This window comes from Musa acuminata, chromosome BXJ1-7 (genome assembly GCF_036884655.1).
Source record: "Musa acuminata AAA Group cultivar baxijiao chromosome BXJ1-7, Cavendish_Baxijiao_AAA, whole genome shotgun sequence".
Lineage (NCBI taxonomy): Eukaryota > Viridiplantae > Streptophyta > Magnoliopsida > Zingiberales > Musaceae > Musa > Musa acuminata.
The window spans coordinates 11172922-11197036 of record NC_088333.1 but is presented as its reverse complement, the minus strand read 5'-3'; the positions used below and the strand labels follow the sequence as shown (position 1 = coordinate 11197036).

General features: G+C 43.1%; 1 protein-coding gene and 1 long non-coding RNA gene across 4 annotated transcripts; both read left to right on the top strand.

Moving 5' to 3' along the window:
* The first annotated feature begins 218 nt into the window (after window positions 1-218).
* LOC135678804 (SMR domain-containing protein At5g58720-like) lies at window positions 219-9108 on the top strand. 2 transcript variants are annotated; one of them, XM_065191984.1, is made up of 11 exons: window positions 220-848; window positions 2819-2844; window positions 3827-3982; window positions 4578-4660; window positions 6919-7154; window positions 7307-7383; window positions 7468-7524; window positions 7830-7897; window positions 7973-8079; window positions 8205-8275; window positions 8645-9108. In XM_065191984.1, the coding sequence occupies exons 1-11, from the start codon at window positions 284-286 to the stop codon at window positions 8765-8767; spliced, it is 1569 nt and encodes a 522-aa protein (XP_065048056.1). In that variant the 5' UTR covers window positions 220-283; the 3' UTR covers window positions 8768-9108. The 2 variants fall into 2 exon arrangements, with proteins under 2 accessions (XP_065048057.1, XP_065048056.1); XM_065191985.1 differs by lacking the exon at window positions 3827-3982 and having other exon boundaries at window positions 219-848.
* A 365-nt stretch (window positions 9109-9473) lies between these two features.
* On the top strand, window positions 9474-23334 carry LOC135678803 (uncharacterized). 2 transcript variants are annotated; one of them, XR_010515092.1, is made up of 4 exons: window positions 9474-10164; window positions 10268-11615; window positions 22086-22324; window positions 22399-23334. It is a non-coding gene; the product is annotated as an uncharacterized LOC135678803 (long non-coding RNA). The 2 variants fall into 2 exon arrangements; XR_010515091.1 differs by having other exon boundaries at window positions 9491-10164; window positions 10268-10479.
* The last annotated feature ends 781 nt before the right edge of the window (window positions 23335-24115 follow it).

Sequence of the window (24115 nt, the reverse complement as noted above, 5' to 3'; positions counted from 1 at the left end):
TCGGATTAGGTTCCGACGCGAGAATCCGCATTCGATCATTATCGAATCTCTTCACGGCCGCTCGACTCCGACATTGATATCAGAAGCGTAAATCAAATGCGTTCACGAATCTCAAGGCATGATGGGCACGGTGGTCGAGAATCCGAACTCCACCGGATCATGATCCAATGAACTTAATCCGTACCCGAGCCTGCAAGGACTCCGACATTATCTCCGAGCCCGTCTCTCGCGCTCGCCCGTTGACGGCAAGGATCCTTCGAAAGGAAAAGGAAAGGGTGCGGACATGAAACCCTCGACGAAGAAGAGGAGCAGGAAGAAGAAGAGGAAGCCCGCCCCCGCCCCCGGATCGGATCCCGCCAAAGAGGAAGAGGCGGCGGCCTCGGCGGCCTCGGCGGCGGAGATCCTCGTCAACGGCGGTAGCGATGACGAGCAGAAGCGAGCCCTAAATTGGTTGATCGACGCCTTCACTTCCGTGTCCGTCGATCAGATCGCCTCTGCGTACCGCGAGGCTGGCGGCGACCCCTTCAAGGCGGCCGGAATCCTCGGGGCCCAGCTTGACGACCCCGCGGTGGGACCGGCGGGAGGCCGTGAGGCGATGGGGTCGGGTAACGGCTTTGGAGGGAGTCGAAGGCACAAGAGGGTCGCTGCGGCCACGGGGATGGTGTCGGATGTGATCGGGAAGGGTTATAGCGGTGGCGGGAGGAGGAATAAAGATAGGATCGTGACTAATTTACAAAGTAAGGAGTGTATGAATAGGATGTACAAGGTCGAGGAGGCTGAGCAGTTCTTGTGTTCGATGCTCGCAGATGAGTCTGAGCTTGGCATGGGTGTTGTCACGGATGTTTTAGGTAATTGACTGCCTTTGCTATTGCTTTACTTTTGCAACCTAAGCTAATACAAAAAGGGAAAAAAAAAAGAACTTGATGTCAGCCTAGACTTTCTGGTTCTTTTTTTTTGGTCCCCAGATGCTAACTCTGAATGGTTTACAATACAATCGAGAAACTCTAAAACAATCTATTATTTGTGTGTATTGCTGATTCATTTCAACATGTATGGAAGGTGGAAAATAGAAAAGACTGACCTTTTGCTAGTGCCATTAATATATATAAATCTAGCTCTTGTCTGTATATGTCAAAACTCTTTTAAAGCATGCCTATGGTTAATGATGAGAATGCAAGCTTGTAAAAGGAACAAGAACCATCAACGAGACTTATCTTTTTATAGAAAAAAGTGCACTTTGTTTTGCTGTCCGTAATTATCGTAGATTAAACAACTATAGATCAAAGAGTGTGGTGTTTTAATTGGGACATTTCTGAACGAAGCATACTGTGATGCGTCATGCAATATAACATGGAAGAAATCATAAATGCTTGGTTGCTTTGTGCTGTTCTTTTATCCTTACAATGAATAACGTCTTTAGGTTTTGGACAAACGCTGGTGAAACGTAAATCTGCAATACTACTACTTACAAGTACTGTATTGTTTCTTCATACTGACACTTTCTGGTCTGCAAATTTTAGGGCCTTTGATATGTTATGAGCTTATAGCATGTGTTGATTATGTTCTATATGTCAGTTGGGTTTTCTTGGAGAAAATTCAAAGTATTGTATGTTTACCAATATTGGCCACAGGTTAGTGCCACAATCACTGGTCTGCACATTGTCGACCCATCCCATGTCATAAAAGATTGTGACAGTCATACACCAAGTTACATCCTAGACTTGGTAGATGTCAATGTGCGCACATCTCAACATACCATACAAACTTCTATTGGCAGACACACATGCTTTGTACAGAGAAATGGACTTTTGTACTGTGTTATATAACCCTTTGGCATGGCTTGCACTCCCATGAGGTCTATGCTAATACTAGTCAATGCCTAAATTATTGTGGCATTTGCCTCTCTCTTACCTTGCAGTGCGTAGACCATTTCTGTGCTAAATGTGCCTAAATGTGCTCAATCATGTTACACAGACTTTTTGTGCTCTATATGGCTATACCTGATCATACTTTACTTGGTGATGGTTTTGATTATTCACATTTTGAGTTCCAGCTGACGAACAATGTAAAACCTGTTTATAACAATAAGGCAGCCGATGTGAGAAACAGGTTTTACATTGTACGATGTGATAAACAAGTTTTATAAACTTCTATTAGCAGACACACATGCTCTGGACAGAGAAATGGACCTTTGTACTGTGTTATATAACCCTTTGGCATGGCTTGCACTCCCGTGAGGTCTATGCTAATACTAGTCTACACCTAAATTATTGTGGCGTTCGCCTCTCTCTTACCTTGCAGTGCCTGGACCATTTCTGTGTGAAATGTGCTCAATCATGTTCACAGACTTTCTGTGCTCTATATGGCTATACCTGATCATACTTTACTTGGTGATGGTTTTGATTATTCGCATTTTGAGTTCCAGCTGACGAAAAATGTAAAACCTGTTTATCACAATAAGGCAGCCAATGTATTCACTTGGTTGATTTCACAGAAACAGGAAGATGCAAGAACGACTATACTGTTATACTGTTTCATCTGTTTTCAGCAATCAAAATGGCTGAAATATGATTACAATTCTCTTGCTATGGCTGGTTTCGTAAAGTTTAATTTTTTCATTCTTATGATTATTATGATCATTCTTTATGCATTAATTTATGTTCATCGATAGTCAATAGGATACTTTGATGTGTGCAACTGCACTCATGACTCCCTATCCTTAATATGTGAATGTGTGCTGACACTCTCGGTCACGTTGGACTTGGTTGATTTTTTGTAATTACAAAAAAACTGTCACTTAAATCTTTTTTTTTTGCAGACCAATGTGGATGCGATATTGAAAAGGTACCTTAAAATCTTTATCCAACTGCATACTTTCTGTTGTTAGCTTGTCTTCATTAAATGTCAAGAACATTTGGTGTTGTGTGGGAGATTTGCTTGTGTAAAACTTATTTATATGTGATTCTGGCTACTTTCTTTTCTTGAATTATCTCAATGCTATGTGGAATAGTGAAAAGTCCAATCAATCATGTAGCTCCTCTTTTGGTGCATAGTCCCTGGACAATTTGTTCGAAGAAGTCTTATTTTGTTTGAGCTTCTATTTCAGTCAACTATATATCACATTTGAATGATAAAAACAAGTAATCACATTAATTCTGCTAAATATCTCTGCTCTATTAGGTGCTTCACCCTAGACATTTTGCTGGAAGAAACTTCATCTTATTTGGTTTCTATTTCAGTCAACAAAAAAATCCCATTAGATCTGACAGCATTAGTGTTGTTGAATGATAAATGCAAATGCTAAATACTCAGTGTTAGTTGAGTTATTTCTCCATTACATTTTGAAGCCTATATAATGCCTTAGATGCATCAGCAACTGGATGAAATATGTAGAAAGACATGAAGACCCTCGGGGTATCATATGACATGGCTATAATGATGTGCAGTAGTCGAATGGGGTTAATAGATCAGATCTTGTCTAGTAAAGAAAATAGGAAAAAAACTTAGTAGTTGATTTAGCTTTGTTGTGGCTTTTGTAACAAGCATGGTCAACATGTTGAGTCTAGAACCATTATTTGCTCTGGATATACAAGACATTAGGTTCCAATGGGTGCAAATCTTTCCCCAGTTACGAAGTTGACAAGAAACTTAATTTACTGCAATACCAAACAAGATTATTTTCGAAAGAGAACGACTAGATCAATCTACCAGAATAACATACAGACAATCATACATTAAATAATATGAACAATTGAATGTCTTCTGACCTCTGTTTTATTTGGTAATCATCCTGCACTATCTAATATGTATTGTGTGCTTTTGGCAGGCTTTAGAAGTTTTACTGGATATATCAGCTTCCTCATGTAATAAATTAAAGGAAAAAGAAAGTCAAAACCGTGGCATACCCAGGACAAACTATTCATACACCTGTCCTGAAACATCCAGCAATGACCATCCAAAGAACACCATAAATTCATTCCAGGTTCTGGCACAACTTTTGGAAGTTCTATTTGTAGCTTGTCTTTCACACTTGAAGTCAAGCTTAATTAATTAATTTATACCCGAATTATTTGGATTCACTATAATCTTCTGTTAAATTTTGGCTGGCAACATTGCATGTACGGTTCTATCAAACATTGTGTTCATTTTATAACAATTTGAGATTAAATAAATCATAACTGAATGGAGAGAATACAGTTTAATGTTCTTATCAACCGTAATATTTTGAATTTTCAGTATTATTAGATACCCTGACAGATTAATTTATGCTCTCTTTGGCAAGTTAAGTTATATGATGATATTACACTGGTCTTTCTTCACTATAATTGTAGCTAGCTTAGCAAGTAACTTAATTCTGTTATCTAACCAGGACTGGTAGTGTCTCAAGATGCTTCTGATTACACTTTATGAAGTATATTTTCTCTTTTGACCATATGTCATTACTAATAATTCTTTTCAGGATAGCTCCTTGATGGAACTATAGCTATAATGTGCTTTTACTTTTTAAACTGATTCATAGCTCCACAATGAAGAATATTTGTGCCATGATACATTGTCATTTTACAAATTTGTTTCAGTTAAGAGATAGGACATCTGATTCAGCATATCATTTATCTGAAAAAGAACATGTTTTCCAACCATTTGTTGGATATAGTAACAGGTGAGCTGATTCTGCTGATGAATTTTCTAGTGTCTTTTTATTTTGAAACATTTAGCATCTCAGAGCATTTAGCATTTATGTAAATTTCATGTCAAAGCACATGGCTTATGTTTTATCTGTTTCATTATCCTCTCTCTAGATTTTGTTATTCTCTGACTTGCTTTTTTTTTTCCATATCTTACTACTATGTACTCTTGCGTTCTCGAAAATATGCCAACTTCATTATTTTTCTAAGAATTGTAAACTACAAATCAAGTGTAATTTATCCCTGGGCTTTCTTACGATGAAGGACACTTGATGAACTTGAATGACATTTGTCTTATTGCAATTATCATGTGATAAATAAGTTAGACAGCAATAGTATGCCGTCTTAGTACTTGGTGGTTAAGGAAATTGCTAAAATAAATTTGTGGTAACTTCTGACATCCTTTCCTGATTGATAATCAAATGGATTTGAACTTTTTGACATATTTCATATTCCATGAGATGCAGAATTTAAACTCCAAGTAGTGACTCACAATTGTACTAAATAGGTTCTTGATATGATCATCAGGTTTAGAATTTCACCCATACTGGTCGGTACAAGTTGATTATTATCGGTCTGATAGCCAATCAGGATGCTAGTCAGGTGATTTAGTTCGGTTCATCCTGTACTGTATTGAGTTTTCAGGCAATAAGCAAACTGGTCTAATTATACTAGGTGATAAGCTTATCTCCTGGTAACGATACCAAATTTTTTTTATTCTTAACAGCTGTCACTTCTTCTCTCTTTTTTTCTTTCCCTCTTATGTGCTATGTTTCTTTCCTCTTCCTCTGCCACCACCTCCTTCTCCTCCTCCCTTGCATCACAGTCTCCTCTCTCGGTTTGCTGTCTCATCATGCTCTTTCTCCTACTGCTTCCTCTTCTGCCAATCGTCTGCCTGCTACTCCACCAGTCCTCTACCTTCTCCTCCTTGTTCTCCTTCACTACTCCATTACCCCCTCCTTTGCCAGTCCTCTGCATCCTTTGATCGCCTCTTATTCTCCTCCCCCTCCTTCTCTCGTCTCCCTCTTTTTCTTTGGTCTTTGTAGTAAATGGCCTTTGTTGAGTGTTGGTATGTCAATCTGTACATGTCCCTTGTGAGTTCAGCCATCTATCGGCATCAACACTGGACTGAGACTTTAATCCATGATAATTATTATCTGTAGAAAGAACCCTTTAACAATTGAGTTTAGATTTGTTGCCCTTGTTGACTCTATTCTAATCTTTTAGTTAGTTCTGTAGTGTGCTAATTTTTAATATGAAAATTTTAAATTGTGTACTTGTGACCCCCATATATTTAGAGACTCAATAATCAGAACCTATATTTTGGACTTAAGCAAGAAGATCTTACGGGATAATATTATTCTTATCTATAACATGTAATCCCATGATTCCTAACTAAAGAGACCATGTATCTTCCAGAACTTTATTCTTAATTGAATAACTGTCCCAACACAATCCACCTGAAGTAGCACAATAGTCTCGGTTTTACTCGAAATGGGACTAAAACTGTTACTATGGGATAATGGTGATGTCTTGAAGACACAAAGGAAGATCATGGGAGTAACTAAAATAAACTTTACTGAACTTCACTTAAACTGTAAATGGACCAAACTCTTAACTTTCTTGAGTAAGGATTACACTATAGTATTCACCCTGCTTTTTTTTGGATGGAGGTGATTATTTTCCTTCCTCTCAGAATTTTCTTTGGATGTTTAGGCCATCTCTACTCTTACCTGGAATAGGTATGGATGATGATAATAATGTGAATTGACATTCGGTATTGGCGAAACACAGGTGGCTAATTTTAGAAGTTAAGAGGGCTAACCATGACAATAATCCTTCAGTCTCCAACCTGTTGAATTTTCTATGCATCTCTTAAATTTAGGGGCATATTAGAAACTAATGAACCCTCTTTTCCTATTTCATTTGTCTTTAAACTTCTTTAAGGATGAGATGAGTTCAAGTCTGCACTTTAGATGTCAAAAAGACAAGTCATTGTGAAGCTTGTTAAGCCTCATCAAGCAAAGGGGCATAGGAAGCTTATTATTTTTGCAAAGAGGCATAGGAAGCTTACTTTAACATTTTATGTTATTCTCATGTCCTCACACTTGTCATGATATATTTCAAGTTCTGAAAGGAGTACTGCAGTTATTGCACTTATGCATGTAATGCTTGCATGGACATAGCATATAAGATGTATATAAATTACTCATAACCAAATTGGTCTCTGCAGGGAGCATGGACTTGTGCTTGCTGACAATGAGGTACCACTACCATCCAAATCAGAACAATCGAAACCAGCTCTCCAGCAAAAAGTCTTAGAGTCATTGTTTAACATCCCTAACTCACCCAAGCATGAATCAAATTGTATGAATTGGAAAAAGGTAGTTACAAAGGTAGAATCATTTGGTCAGGGTTTAGTGTTCTGTTCATCAAGCACAGAAGATACTCAATCAAATGCTGTATATGGTATGCCTTTTTAGTAGTTACTTTTCTTTGTTTTTAAATTATCATATCTTATTAGAAAACTCATATACTTGCTGTTCTACTTAAGGTGGAGCAATCCATTTGCCCTTAATATTGATACTCTGATCCAAATTGTCAATAGCTATTTGATGCAGGTAAAGAAGATGACTATCAAGTGTTTCGTGGTGTTTCAAAGAAGCATTGGGATAAGATGCGAACCTACTACCAAGAAGTAAGATACTTTTTGGAGCTTAATATTGACATTTTGTTTTAGTATATCATATTCCATATACTCATGATTTCTTCTAATTCTTAGGCTGCAATGGCATACTCAAGAGGTGAGCGTGCTCATGCTTCTTATCTGTCAGAAAAGGTAGATATCTGTTGAAATGATCATCTTAAAGATTCAACAACTTTTGTTTGCACCACATACCACCATGTACCTGCTGTAGCTGTTACTGTTTTCAGAGATCTCTTAAGGTGCAATTGTATTTAGGTCATGACCTGTCTTATCCTGTAAAGAAAAGGGGTACATCAGGCATCAAAATATTTAAGTTAAAATGTAACAGTCTCATAATTATTCATTGTATAAGGTATTACATTCATTATTATTTCTTGAGATGCATTTATGATCTACTGTACATGACCTCTACTATGTTCTATGCTGTATTTGATTAGGGGAAGTTTTACCGAGATATAGCACGTGAGGCAGATGAGAAAGCTAGTCGAGAGATTTTTGAAACTAGGCAAGCTCATGCTCTCATTAATTCTTTCCTTTTTCAATAGATTGCTGACCAGTTCGTGTGCACATTTGTCTGCAGAAACAAGCACATTAAAAACATGGTCACCATTGATTTACATGGGCAACATGTTAAGCAAGCAATAGGACTTCTGAAACTTCACCTCCTATTGTTCACATATATTCCCTGTAAGCGGCCAATACTTCCTAGCCTTAGAGTTCCATCATAATTCGGGAGATGCTTTTGTTCTGTGTATTTCTGGAGTATATCCTATGAGTTCCACAAGTCTAATGGTGCTTTTTTGTCCACCTAGCTGTCCCATATCTTAAAGTTATCACTGGATGTGGTGCTGATGGTGTCGGAAAGGGAAAATTGAAGCATGCGGTGAGTTTTTTTTCAAGGGGTTTATGTTCTTTCCAGAATCAATATTTTTTGCATTTCTTGAGCTTTTGTTTCTTCCATTAGCAAAAGTTTTATTCATTGAGCAACCAAAGAATTGGGCCTCTTCAGTCCTTTACTAATACAGGAAATAAGGTTCCAAAGTATAATCACCAGCGTAATATGTCTATTAGACTTTGTTTCACTTGCTTTTCATTAGTAGGTACTCCGTTTTCTTCTCTTGGTACAACTGCACAAGCATTGAGGAGCTAAAATTACATATTATTTTTCATAATAGTCTTAAAACACATGAGCTGTAAAATTCTTTTTTTCGTGATGGCTAAACAATTGAATCTAGTTTCATGTTCGCTGTAGGTGCTTGGCCTCGTGGAAAAAGAAGGTGTCAAGTGGAGAGAAGAGAATGCTGGGACTTTAATCCTCAGTCTCGATGAACCAAAAGAGTACAGTTTTGTGAAATGTGATACTGATTCCGAGTAGGCTCAGCTTAGCCGGTGTTAATAGTAGTGTACAGTGCTACTGACATGGACCGATGTTTTAAGCTCGCCATCAGTTACATAGCCTGTGTAACATATATCCACTGTGACCAAACGATGTAGGCGATTGGTGTTCAGGCACTCCAATCAAGTGATTTAGAGTTTTAAGCAGCAAGGTCAGGAGAATCTGTACAACTAAGACTAATTATTGTGTTTGGGAATGAAACGTAGCTGATTGGGTTCTCAGTGCATCACTTGGTTCGAGACCCTGACAAGGTTCCTTTACATTGTATCAATATGTACTCATAATCATATTATTTTTGTACAATCTTAACTTGACGAGAATTTATCTTCGTGCTCGACACTCGGTGAACAATTGTTTGTGGATTTTATAATTATTCGTTCAATCTTTTGAAGTCTTTGTTTTATTCTTTTTTTGTCTTTTCTCTCTTGGGTGCTCGTTGAATTGTTTGTATAGCTTTTATCTTTATGAGATATCGGAATTTGCTCATCATTCGTTTTCAAATTAATCAACTTTCTATTTTACAGGTCGATCTGTACGAGGTTGTAATTAGGTTATAACTTGGTTGATCTTTTGCGGACGTATATATCATATGATGTCTCATGTTTTAGGTAATCTTAGTTTAGTCCAAGGAGTTAATGTAAAGATATTTCATGATTTAAATAATTCTAGTTAAGTCCGTGATAAGTCATTCTTAGTTAAGTCTGTGATATTATGATTAATAATGTGTAAATCTGTGTTGTCTCTTAGAATCATATTGTTATGTATACTGTTTAGTATCAGCTATGTTCTTTTGATCACATTTTAATGCGAGGAGGGTTTGTTATGTTCAGCTGTGATGTGCATTGAGATTAGTGATAGAATTCGGACAGGGGTGCACAACCGAGAATCCCGATTCCCCGTCACAGGTCTTAACCGTGAGGGCTCATCCTAAGGTGCCACCCACGCGGCATCATCTCCGGCGTGCCTCGCGATCGCTGCACCTGTCACATCGCCGTCTATGGCCGCAATGGCCCCCTCCGCTTCCGACCGACCTCACCGCGACGACGGGCAGCCTCTTCCTCCTTCGCTTCTTTTCGTTCAAACCCAGTCGCGCCATCCCGGCGGAAAAAGCGCATATGGCCTCTCCGCCAGGCGGATCTTCGTCGATGACCATGCCGCTTCTCCCCGCCTGGTCCTGGCGCGGCGTCGTCGTCGCCGTCGTCGGTTATCAGGATCCTTGCCTCGGGGACGATGATAGAGGGGATCGTCTCGTGCTCCAAGTACGGAGGTGGCCCTGCTTTTGTCGGGCTGGTCTTCAGTACGCTCGATCCATTCAGCAGGGGGTTCATGGTGATCACCTTCTGATTCGATATCCGCTTCATCTTCATCTCCAAGAGGTCAAACCCTATCTCTTTCCATTTTCTTGTGATTGGATTCCGTTCAACCTGTAATAGGGTAAGATGAAACTCTTATGACACTCTTTAATTGCTGTCTCTGCAGAAAAAAAGATAGATGAATTGTCAATTGAGATTGTTCTCTGTGAGAGGCGTGTGTGCGCATGCACGCATTGTGATGTCTCTCTCTTCTCTTGGTAATGGGCGATTGGCATGCTCTAACACACAGGTTTCTGTATGTTTATTTCTTAGCTTGAGAAAAAAGGAGCGCAGGAAAGTCCAAATAGATTTGTCGGATGCTATTGTTCTCTATCAGAGGCATGTGACAACGTTGTTTTACTTCAAGTTCAACTAGGCACCTTTTTCTGATTCAAGTGCTTCTACAGCATTTCCTTCTCGTCGATGCTTTAATTCTAATCGCAGTTTAAATAGTTTCTTTCTGTTAATATCTGTGCTTAAACAAATTTAACATTTGATGATACTTTGTGTACTCATGATTCCATGTAGGCCTATCCACAGTTTTGGTTCGAACTGGTATGACGGTTCACCAGTTACAAGCCAAATCGGAACCAGCCCTAGGAGGTTCAGTTTTGGTTCATAGGTTTAGAAAACAGGAACCATCTGTTCCGAAACTGACGACTGTAGTTTTAAATTATTTTTTATTATTCAACAACAATAATCAGAACCGGCGATTCTGGTGTCGGTTCGAACCATCGATTCTGTAATTTTGAATTATTTTTTATTATTCAACAATAAATTTATAATTTTTCATGTTGTAAAATATTTTAATTAAAAATAATAAAAAAACTGGTGGTTCGAATCGGAACCGCCTGGCGCTTGCTGGTTCGGTTCCGGTTCCTAGTTTTGGGGAACCGGAACCGTTGGTTCCGGAACCAAAGCGGCTGGTTCTGGAACCAGAACTGTGGTCAGGCCTGATTCTAGGTTTATGCTATGCTTCTTTGAAAAAAGTTTGCTGGAGAGCATCCTTGATGCTTCAGTTGATTATCACATTTTTTTAGCCAAAACTGACACATGCAATGGCAGCAGGATGTTAATTATTGATAAATTGACAGCAAATGTAATCGAGAAATACAGTGACCTCTTGTTTGAGCCTCCAGAGATGCTACTACACCTGCACAAGTTTTCTTTTTATGCATTTTAGTTTATTTCTGATCTTTACTCAGAGATATATTAATATATTGTCCAGGTTTTTGCTCTTATTTCTATTCTTTTTATACTATCACATCAACATCAGTCTTGCTGCTCATGAAGCACAGGATCAACAAATGATGGATGAAATGGGACAATATGGAATACCACTTAGTGTCTTGTCAACCATTGCTGAGATTCAGTTTCTTGATGTTGTTGACAAAGTACTAGAAAACAGAGTGTTTGAGAAAAACCTCTGGTATTCAGCTTAAATTTCCTCATCTGGTTGACTCATTTGAAGAAAGGTATGTAAGTTGCTCTGTGATAGCAAGCAGTTCATATCCTGATGACTTAATTCCAGGTCATTTTTTGTTTTCACTTCAAATGGACATCCATGACCTTGGCTCAATCAGAGTTTGATTGCCACTGAGATAATAAGCACTGGGCCATGGCTTTATTGTACAAGTTCAGCTTGCAAGTTATTAGGCTTGCAACTGAACTGCCTTCATGGCCTAGCTGCCACTGCTCTTGCGATCCCTGTCTATGTGGCCTTTGGCACTCTGTAATAACATTATTTGTTTCCTCTTTGCCCTTGCTCGGTTGGTGTAGTTACATGTGAAATGAAACAAAATGTTTCTTTCATGGTTCTTAGGTAACTAGTGAATCACAGGTTGTTCAAGTTTTTTTTTCTCAAAGGGCAAGAAAAATTGTTATTATACAGTTCTTCACAGCCTGTTTGGATGTAAAAAAGCCAGTTAGATATGGTTGTTTCTGAAACGTTTAGATCAAAGCCAGCTGTTCATGTTTTATATTAGAATAGATTATAGACTCATGATTTAGGCTAGCCTAATATCACAAAGAATCAGCTAACCAAATGTCCTTTCATGTTATGCTATCGTATTTTTTATGGTCATCCATTGATCTACTACAAACCAAGATCGTCGCAATTGGTATCGCCTAGTTGCTTGTTGGTCGTTATTGTTTATTAGAGTTGACGTCCTGTCATGGACTTAGCTGGTTTTGCCTAAGTCGTGCGGTACTCTTGCGTGTCCGTCCGCAAAGGTCAGCCTCCTCGAAGCCTCTTATGTCCCTTAGGACCCACAAAAGAGAGAATGGGTTAGAGAAAACGTTTCATTCGGGATCCACAAGCAAACATCTCCGAAACACTTCATAGACGATGCAAATTACAAACAGACTTTACAAGCTCTGAACAGTTGCACAACAATGGGTAAAATTATCCATTACAGACCGAAAATCTCTCACACGTGTCCTCATGACACAACCTTTATTTACAAGCCTAAAGCGGCCATCAACCTAACTAAAATGGGACTATTAAGCCTTCGGCCGTCCCTCTACATGTGGTACAAAGCATGAACATACCAAAAGACACGGACATACATAAGCATTACATCAAACATCCTGTTTAGAAGTTTGTCCGTGACATTCTCCCCCACTTATTCCTTCGACGTCCTCGTTGAAGCCTTTATCGACACTGCAACTCCTCGCCTTTGCTGAGTCTTCAATCTTCTGCTCCAGCTGTAATGCGCCTCTTGACTCCCAACTGCACTCCGCTGCTGTTTTTGAGTAGTCGAATCTTTAATCCGCCATGCTGCTTCAACTCACCAATGACTCTGACTCTAGTGTGGGGTTGGGTGAGTTACGTTGATCTCTATTGGTTTCTGCGGATCCTCCAGATGAAGGAAAATGCCTCATGCTGCTTGAACTGGGTGGATGCTTGTTGGAGCTTTAACGAGCATCGTCTCGCAAACTTCTGAAGTTTTGGGTCCTTCCTCCACAAAATTTGCTCTTTGACTCTTCTTTCACTTAGTTGTCACATCCAAGTAGGTTCGTATCACTTCCGCTTTCGATTGGCATTTCGTTGGGAAATGAAGCGGACAATCTACTCTCAGTAGCACTGATCACCGTTAGTGAGGATTTGACAACTATTGTCTTCCATTATCTTCGAAGGGTCTTTGAACTTGTGCAGAGCTCCTCTGCTGGATAGATAAGAGAATTGGGGTACTCGGTTTCGCCCATTCTCTTAAGGGTTAAGAAGGCAAAGGTTACTTGACTTCGCCCGCCTCCTCGAGGTTGTACTCCATGCATCGAGCTGGTTACTAGCCTTCGCCTGCTCTTTGCTCACACTTCTGAAGCACTTGAAGTGTTTGCACTCCTTGCGTTGAGTTAGTTACTATTATTCACCTTCTCAATGCCATCGAACTTCTGGAATGCAGGAAGTTTTCATCCCAACTTTGAGTAATTCTCTCATAGGTTTGGTCGCCTCTGGGATTGTACCGTCTTATCCATCAACCCTGCCGCCTACTCCACTGAGTAGCAAAGGTACAGCACCGCGTACTGCCTGCTTCGTTCCTTGGTTATGCACTCTTGGATGACCCGAAGTCCTTCACTTTCAGCTATCTTGATGAGAAGCTCATTGACACCGGTCTTACGAAGTTCCTCGGCCTCTGCCCTTCAGCCTTGTCTCAGTGCTTAGAGATTGCCTCTGCATGCTCCACCTCCTCGGCCCCCTTTCACGACCAAGCTGACACGGACTTAGCTGGTTTTGCCTAAGTCGTGCGGCACCCTCGCGCGTCCGTCCGCAAAGGTCAGCCTCCCCGAAGCCTCCCATTGTCCCTTAGGACCAACAAAAGAGAGAACGGGTTAAAGAAAACGCCTCAATCGGGATCCACAAGCAAACATGTCCGAAAAACACTTCATAAACAATGCAAATTACAAACAGACTTTACAAGCTCTGAACAATGGCACAACAAAGGGTAAAATGGTCCATTACAGACCGAAAAGCTCTCGCACGTGTCCACATGACATAACCTTTATTTACAAGCCTAAAGAGGCCACCAACCCAACTAAAATGAGACTTATAAGCCTTCGGCTGCCCCTCTACACGCTGTACAAGGCATGAACATGCCAACAGACACAGACAGATATAAGCATTACATCAAACATCCTGTTTCAAAGTTTGTCCGTGACATTCTCCCCCACTTATCCCTTCGACGTCCTCGTCGAAGCCTTTGTGAACACTGCAACTCTTCGCCTTTGCTGAGTCTTCAATCTTCTGCTCTAGCTGCAATGCGCCTCCTGGCTCTCAGCTGCTCTCCGCTGCTGTTTTTGAGTAGTCGAACCTTTGATCCGCTATGCTGCTTCAACTCGCCAATGACTCTGACTCTGGTGTGGGGTTGGCTGAGTTGTATTGATCCTCGTTGATTCCTACGGATCTACCAAATGAAGGAAAAGACAATCCTTACTGCGCCAGTCTCTCAAAATTTCCACGTGCTGCTTGAACTGGGTGGATGCTTGTTGGAGCTTTAACGAGCATCGCCTCGCAAACTTCTGAAGTTTTGGGTCCTTCCTCCACAAAATCTGCTCATTGACTCTTCTTTCGGTTAGTTGTCACATCCAAGTAGGTTCGCATCACTTTCGCTTTCGATTGGCATTTCGTTGGGAAATGAAGCGGACAATCTACTCTCAGTAGCACTGATCACCGTCGGTGAGGATTTGACAACTTTTGTCTTCCATTATCTTCGAAGGGTCTTTGAACTTTTGCAGGGCTCCTCTGCTGGATAGATAAGAGAATTGGGGTACTCGGTTTCGCCCATTCTCTTAAGAGTTGAGAAGGCAAAGGTTACTTGACTTCGCCCGCCTCCTCGAGGTTGTACTTCATGCATCGAGCTGGTTACTGGCCTTCGTCTGCTCTTTGCTCACACTTCTGAAGCACTTGAAGTGTTTGCACTCCTTGCGTTGAGTTAGCTACTGTGATTCACCTTCTCAATGCTATCGAACTTCTGGAATGCGGGAAGTGTTCACCCCAACTTGGAGTAATTCTCTGATAGATGAGGTCGCCTCTGGGATTGTACCGTCTTCTCTATCAACCCTGCCGCCTACTCCACTGAGTAGCAAAGGTACAGCACCGCGTACTGCCTGCTTCATTCCTTGGTCGTGCACTCTTGCATGACCCGAAGTCCTTCACTTACGGCTATCTTGATGAGAAACTTGTTGACACCGGTCTTACGAAGTTTCTTGGCCTCTGCCATTCAGCCTTGTCTCGGTACTTGGAGATTGCCTCTGCATGCTTCACCTCCTCGGCCCCTTTCACGACCAAGCGCTCTCCCTCCGTGAGAGCAAGGGATCAATGACTTTCACGGAAGTCCCGCCTCTACGGTACCATGGCGCTGCTATGCCCATGACCCTACTATCCATCTGCTCGCATCTGTATCCATTTTCTTCACGATTAGTAGATATGTCTCCGTGGCACTCCTCTGAGTCCACCTCCATTCTGACTGATGCTTGATTTTGGGTAGCTAAGTCCCTCTGGACTCGTCGTCGCTTCCTCGCCCCTTTCGACCTCCTGCTTCAACACCTCTGTGTTCTCCAAGCAGTCTGTTTGGTCGATGGAAAGACAGACTGCAACTCCCATGCATGGCCTCTGCCATCACATTGTAGGGTTTGCACCGATTCTGTTCTCCTTAGCTTCCTTGGTAGCAACGTTCGCTTACTCGACCTTGTCCCCTGACTTGTCGGGCTCCCTTAAGCGAATATGAGCTCTGGAGCAGTCCAACTCTCCACCTGCTTCGATCATACCTCTGCATGATCAAGTTCCTCCCATGGAAATCAATGGTACTTGCATTCGAACTTTTCCCTTGGTGGAACCCAGCCCCCATATGCTGATGACCAAGGCTTTCATCCGAAGCAAAATTCGATGCATGCATGGAAGACCCGCCTCTGCGGTACCATGGCCTTCACTCCTTGAATCCATAGCCCTTCTTGCCGTCATGTTGTTCACCGAAGTGGAGCTCCCAGTAGCTCCCGATCATACCTCCATATGATCTCATCCCTCACGGGACTCAGTCATGTGTATCGCATTGCCACGAACTGTTCCACCACGATCCGCTGCACCATGTCGCCTCCTGGTGACATCTCCATTGCATTCTGATCCTTGTGGAATAAACTCGAATTGTGAACCCTCCATGTGTGGCCTCTGCCAATACATCGCAGGGTCTCCTCCACCTTCGATTTTGTTTGCTCCTTTGGCAATCGACCTTCATCCACCCACTCTTGGGTCACACCTAGATGAAGCACCGCTCTAGGACAGTCCGTCGCCTAGTAGCTCCCGAAGTCTGCCAACTTCACTATAATTTGTGCACCATTGTCTGGATCCTGGGCCTCTGCCCCTACCAGCACAATCTTCGCTGCGCATCGCTTCCTTCATAGCAACTCGAATGGCAACACTGTGGCATATTCTTCAAGAGTATCCGCCTCTACGTCCTCTTGCCCCGTGCTAAGGCCTTCTGAACCCAACTTCGCCTCCGCAAATTGAGTCGCCTTAGTTCCTCCATCAAATGCTTCTCCGAGATAAGGTGCATGTGCCCCGAAGCTCCCTTCGTCTTTGGCACCATGCAAGATGAGTCCACTCCGTCAGAATGAAGGACCCATGGAACAACATGATCCTACTCTTGCCTCTGCAAGAGTTCATGTCCTTAACCTCTGTCTAAGAAAAGCACTGTGCCTCTGCTCCATGTTCCAACTTCTATGCTGGCTCCCTTCATGCGACTTGGGTACTTCGCCAAGTTATACCCAAGTTGCTCCGCTCCTCGTTTTTGCATTGAGTCGATGGTGGCTCTCGCACCCACCATTTCACGGGTCAGCCCTCCCTTGAGTCCGATCTCCACATCGACTCCAAGTGTACCTTCATAAGTTGCTTTAGGTCGCTCCCCCACTTGATCTCGCAATGCATCCACCAATGCATTCTCTCAAGCGAGATCATGTGACGACTACTCGCCGCTTGCTCAGTCCATCGAGCTTCGTGGGGTTGTTGTTTGTTGAGGTACTCCTCCTCAACATGTGAGGTCCATGTCACATGATTCTCCCTCTGGAGAGTCGAGACTTATCCCTCCTGGATAACTGTCCCGTTGGAGCAACATCTCTCTTCGTTTTGGAGACCACCATCCCCTTGGACTACTCCGAACTGCTGAACAAACTGTGCACTGTTCTGCCTCCTGCAAATGCACTTGCTAGATTGCGACTTCATGTCAATACAGCCCCCGCTGCACCCCTCAAGGCCTAGCAACATGCCGAACTCGTTGCACACTTCAACCTCCGACGGACGTATCCTTCACATGTCGAAGAGAAAGTTTCAATGCTCCATGACGCCGAGTTTCGGTCGCCTTGGGATGGCCACGAACATTCCATCGTCCGCATACAAGCCCATGCATGAGTACCAAATTCTTATAGTTAGCAATTCCCCTCACCTCTGTGAGCTTTGCATAACTCTTTTGGTCGTTGAGCAACTCATTCCACCTTGCATAGTCTCATTCTTGCCAAGCGCCTCGCTTGCCTAGAGCACCATCAAGTATAGTTGTCAACGTTGAGCTGTAGCTCAAACTCAGCCATCCCAACCTTTGTGCGCTCCAAATTCTTCCAAGCTTGCCTGTTCTCGTGGTGCCTCTTGCGCGAAGGGTTGGCCATTCCTCTGAATGCCAATCTCAGATGCCCGCTCCTCTGAGAGACTCTTTTCCCTACATCTCCATGCCTGTTTTCCCTCAAACGGTCGCGCGTGTGCTGACTGCCCTCAACGCAGCCCCGCTAGGTCCCCCACGTTTGCATGTCAAGTGTTTCTATGAGTGCTTGTCCCGGCTCTGATACCATATGACACGGACTTAGCTGGTTTTGCCTAAGTCGTGCGGCACCCTCGTGCGTCCGTCCGCAAAGGTCAGCCTCCCCGAAGCCTCCCATTGTCCCTTAGGACCAACAAAAGAGAGAACGGGTTAAAGAGAACGCCTCAATCGGGATCCACAAGCAAACATATCCGAAAAACACTTAATAGACAATGCAAATTACAAACAGACTTTACAAGCTCTGAACAGTGGCACAACAAAGGGTAAAATGATCCATTACAGACCGAAAAGCTCTCGCACGTGTCCACATGACACAACCTTTATTTACAAGCCTAAAGAGGCCACCAACCCAACTAAAATGGGACTTATAAGCCTTCGGCTGCCCCTCTACTCGCTGTACAAGGCATGAACATGCCAACAGACACGGACAGATATAAGCATTACATCAAACATCTTGTTTCAAAGTTTGTCCGTGACAAAGCGCTCTCCCTCCATGAGAGCAAGGGATCAATGACTTTCACGGAAGTCCCGCCTCTATGGTACCATGGCGCTGCCATGCCCATGGCCCTACTATCCGTCGCCTCGCAACTGCATCCCTTTTCTTCAAGATCAGTAGATATGTCTCTGTGGCACTCCTCTGAGTCCACCTCCATTCTAACTGATGCTTGATTTTGAGTAGCTAAGTCCCTTTGGACTCGTTGTCGCTTCCTCGCCCCTTTCGACCCCTTGCTTCAACACCTCTGTGTTCTCCAAGCAGCTCCCTTTGGTCGATGGAAAGACAAACTGCAACTCCCATGCATGGCCTCTGCCATCGCATTATAGGGTTTGCATCGACTCTCTTCTCCTTAGCTTCCTTGGTAGCAACGTTCGCTTACTCGACCTTGTCTTCTGACATGTCGGGCTCCCTTAAGCTAATATGAGCTCTAGAGCAGTCCAACTCTCCAGCTGCTTCGATCATACCTCTGTATGATCAAGTCCCTCCCATGGGACTCACTAGTACTTGCATTCGAACTTTTCCCTTGGTGGAACCCAGCCCCCATATGCTGATGACCAAGGTTTTCATCCGATGCAAAATTCGATGCATGCACGGAAGACCCGCCTCTGCGGTACCATGGCCTTCACTCCTTAAATCCATAGCCCTTCTTGTCGTCGTGTCGTTCACCGAAGTGGAGTTTCCAGTAACTCTCAATCATACCTCCATATGATCTAGTCCCTCACGGGACTCACTGGTACTTGCATTCGAACTTTTACCTTGGTGGAACCCAGCCCCCATATGCTCATGACCAAGGTTTTCATCCGATGCAAAATTCGATGCACGCACGGAAGACCCGCCTCTACGGTACCATGGCCTTCACTCCTTGAATCCATAGCCCTTCTTGCCGTCGTGTTGTTCACCGAAGTGGAGTTTCCAGTAACTCCCAATCATACCTCCATATGATCTAGTCCCTTACGGGACTATGTCGTGTGTATCGTATTGCCACGAACTGTTCCACCACGATCCGCTGCACTATGTCGCATCCTGGTGACATCTTTATTGCATTCTGATCCTTGTATGATGAACTCGAATTGTGAACCCTTCATGTGTGGCCTCTGCCAATACATCGCAGGGTCTCTTCTACCTTCGATTTTGTTCGCTCCTTTGGCAATCGACCTTCATCCACCCACTCTTGGGTCACACCTAGATGAAGCACCGCTCTAGGATAGTCCGTCGCCTAGTAGCTCCCAAAGTCCCCCCGACTTCGCTGCAATTAGTGCCCCATTGTCTGGATCCTGGGCCTTTGCCCCTACCAGCACAATCTCCGCTGCGCACCGCTTCTTACCTAGCAACTTGATTTGCAACACTGTGGCATATTCTTCAAGAGTACCCGCCTCTGCGTCCTCTTGCCCCGTGCTAAGTTTTTCTGAACCTAACTTCGCCTCCGCAAATTGAGTCGCCTTAGTTCCTCCATCAAATGCTTTTTCGAGATAAGGTGCATGTGCCCAGAAGCTCCCTTCGTCTTTGGCACCATGCAAGATGAGTCTGCTCCGTCAGAATGAAGGAGCCATGGAACAACATGATCCTACTCTTGCCTCTACAAGAGTTCATGTCCTTGACCTCTGTCTAAGGAAAGCACTGTGCCTCTGCTCCATGTTCCAACTTCTATGCTGGCTCCCTTCATGCGGCTTGGGTACTTCGCCAAGTTACACCCAAGTTGTTCCGCTCCTCGTTTTTGCATTGAGTCGATGGTGGCCCTTACGCCCACCATTCCACAGGTTAGCCCTCCCTTGAGTCCGATCTCCATATCGACTCCGAGTGTGCCTTCATTTGAGTTGCTTTGGGTCGCTCCCCCACTTGATCTCGCAATGCATCCACCAATGCATTCTCTCGAGCGAGATCATGCAACGACTCCTCGCCACTTACTCAGTCCATTGAGCTTCTTGGAGTTGTTGTTTATTGAGGTACTCCTCAACATGTGAGGTCCGACCCACATGATTCTCCCTCTGGAGAGCCGAGACTTATCCCTCCTGGATAACTGTCCTGTTGGAGCAACATCTCTCTTCGTTTCGGAGACCACCATCCCCTTGGACTACTCCGATCTGCTGAACAAACTGTGCATTGTTCTGCCTCCTGCAAACGCACTTGCTAGATTACGACTCCACGTTAATACAGCCCCCGCTGCACTACTCAAGGCCTAGCAACATGTTGAACTCGTTGCACCCTTCAGCCTCCTACGGACGTATCCTTCACATGTCGAAGAGAAAGTTTCAATGCTCCATAGCGTCGAGTTTCGGTCGCTTTGGGATGGCCACGAACATTCCATCGTCTGCATACAAGCCCATGCATGAGTACCAAATTCTTCGAGTTAGCAATTCCCCTCACCTCTGTGAGCTTTGCATAACTCTATTGGTCGTTGAACAACTCATTCCACCTTGCATGGTCTCATCCTTTACCAAGCACCTCGCTTGTCTTGAGCACCATCAAGTATAGTTGTCAACGTTGAGCCATAGCTCAAACTCAGCCATCCCAACCTTTGTGCGCTCCGCATTCTTCCAAGCTTGCCTGTTCTCGTGGTGCCTCTTGCGCGAAGGGTTGGCCATTCCTCTAAATGCCAATGTCAGATGCCCGCTCCTCCGAGCGACTCCTTTTCCCTACATCTTCATGCCCGTTTTCCCCTAAACGGTCGCGCGTGTGCTGACTGCCCTCAACGCAGCCCTGCTAGGTCCCCCACGTTTGCATGCTAAGTGTTTTTATGAGTGCTTGTCCCGCTCTGATACCATCTGTCACGGACTTAGCTGGTTTTGCCTAAGTCGTGCGACACCCTTGCGTGTCTGTCCGCAAAGGTCAGCCTCCCCGAAGCCTCTCATGTCCCTTAGGACCCACAAAAGAGAGAATGGGTTAGAGAAAACGCCTCATTCGGGATCCACAAGCAAACATATCCGAAAACACTTCATAGACGATGCAAATTACAAACAGACTTTACAAACTCTGAATAGTTGCACAATAAAGGGTAAAATGGTCCATTACAGACCGAAAATCTCTCACACGTGTCCTCATGACACAACCTTTATTTACAAGCCTAAAGTGGCCACCAACCTAACTAAAATGGGACTATTAAGCCTTCAGTCGTCCTTCTACATGCTGTACAAAGCATGAACATACCAAAAGACACGGACATACATAACCATTACATCAAACATCATGTTTAAAATTTTGTCCGTGACAGTCCGGCTGGTTAGAGAGAGGGATTTAGGTGGAGATGCATGGCTGTACAATTCTAAATCTCTAATGTCTTTCTGTTTTAGGTGTATACGACGACAATTAATTTTTATGATCTGGCTTGTGGAGGGTAATTGGAGAGATGCAGTTTAGGATTCAATTCAAAACCAAAACCAAAAACAATAAGAACAGAAAGGAAAAGGAGAAAAGAAAAACGAAAGAAGATGGAAAGAAAAAAAGAAAGTCTCATTGGTCATCTGGTTGCTACTATCAATTTAAAATCTTGTATATCTTACTGAGATGCCCCATCTTATTGAATTGTGCTGTATGTTAGCAAGTCTTGTATTTGTTAATTGATCTGTTTCTATTTGTGTCATCTTGTTCATTATTTCTTCGTTTGATTTCATTATGGTATGTGGTAGTACTGTACGGTTGGTTTTTCCTTTCAGGAGTGCCACTTCATCGTTAAGGTCTCCTTCGTTGGCCACCACAGTTCCAAATACTAAGGCTTTAATAAAGAGCGACCCAGTTTGCAATTTGATACTTGGAACTTGGTTCATATGATAACCTACAAGGATGCCATGCTCAGTCACGAAGTCAACCAATTTTTAACCTCCATTTCTATATCCCTGGTCTAGACAACAACAGAAACGGCGATTCTTGACAACCAGACTAAATCAAATTCAAGGTTTGGTGTTCTTGTTCTGGATCCTCATTTTGGTCTTAGTTTGTGGATTTGATCATTAATTTTACTGTGCCTAGATCTGAAGGTGTTGCCCCGAATGAACTTTCACTGATCCCCTTCTTCCAAAGATCACAATGGTTGGCATCGCGATGGGTGATGGGCAGATGACCAAAGCAAACTTGAAGAAGACGATGAAATGCCTGACAAAGGGGTTAGAGCAAGCAAACGACCAATGAAAACTCATCCAAGAAATGGATCCTCTGTTCACAGCAAATGTGGTTGGTTACTTTTGACATCACAAGGCTGGGCTCTTTCTGACGTAGAAAACACTGAAATAACTTACCATGTTCCTGATCCATTCTTGACTCATGCCGCACGAGTACACTCTTATAAAGGGACTCGATTGGGGAGACTCATCTTTGTTGCCAAGCAATAAATCTTGTGGTAAGTGGGGGACAGCAGGGGTTGATCACTGATCCAATTCCACTCTTAGGTATCTGGACATACTACCAGGTGGGGAGCCAATGGTTAAGCATGCATACTGTGGATATCCACTATATCTCTTTCAATTTCGGAAGGCGGATTTACCTGCCATATAAGTTCACGGTGGCACCGGCACCAACCATGGCCGTCAGGTTGCTGTGTGGTAGCTGCTATGCAACATACAGTCCCAAGAAGATCATGTTGGAGGCTCGATGTCAATACCGCTGATTCGTGGAATGAACACCGAAGTCGACCGCAGGCTAATCAGGTATTGTTATCCAGCACATTTCTAAGTCTATGCCGTATGCCATCTCAGGAATCACTGATGCTATAAACAGTTGCAATGTGGCCTCTGGACCCTGTTCATGGGGCACCACCATTCATCCAGATCACGACCACTTCGGGTGCCATCCTCGTAATAATTCGAGCTTTTCGGCGTGGAGCCGAGTGTTGTTACAACAGTTATATGCACTAGGGTGATGCTCTTGCTTGTGAAGCAATGATGGGAATAACTCTTTTCCCTTTATATATTTGTGTGTGTGTGTGTTATCTGATTCTGTCAGCTGGAGTGATGTTGATAAAACTATCGACAGGAATTAATGGACAAAAGATAATAATGAGATTCGGGGAGGATCTGAGGCTGTATATAGCCACTGATTTGGTGGGCATGGAGACAGTGTCGAGTGCTTTCCTGCTGGGCATATCCTTCTTTCTCTGGCCATGTTTTTGCCGCAATTCCACTACAAAGTGGCGTGCACTTTTGATGGAGGGATGGATCTGTGTGTGATTGGTTGAGGCTGCGACTGAGTGGCTGTCCTCTGGTCGCATAGACGGAAGTAACAGTCTTCTTCTTCTCTTTTTCTTCCTCTATTATGTTGATTTCATTAGTGCAATATTCTTCTCCTGATTAACAAAAAGAAGTGTTTAATAGCCTAAAGAGGAATAGTTTGGGGGCATAAATTCTCTACCTCTTAGGCGGCTTCGGGAATCAGAACAAAGATGTTGCTGCAGTCGTAATTGTCTGTAGAGTCAAAAGAAGGTTTGTCTCTGGTGCTCTTTAGTTGGTATGAGTTGTTGTCAATGACATATACAATCTTATACGGATATCAATCATAGGAAAGGGAACATATAATTGCAAGTAGTATAACTTCGTTGTTATAGTTGTACATGAAAAACATCACGAACATTTCGATTAGGATGGTATTCTACTCGATATGTTCTTTTTTATTCTATTAAAAATTTATTTCATTTTTGGATCCGAGACATTCATAGCATTGGGTTGGGGTCTATCTCCTGCATGGGGGTGAGGTT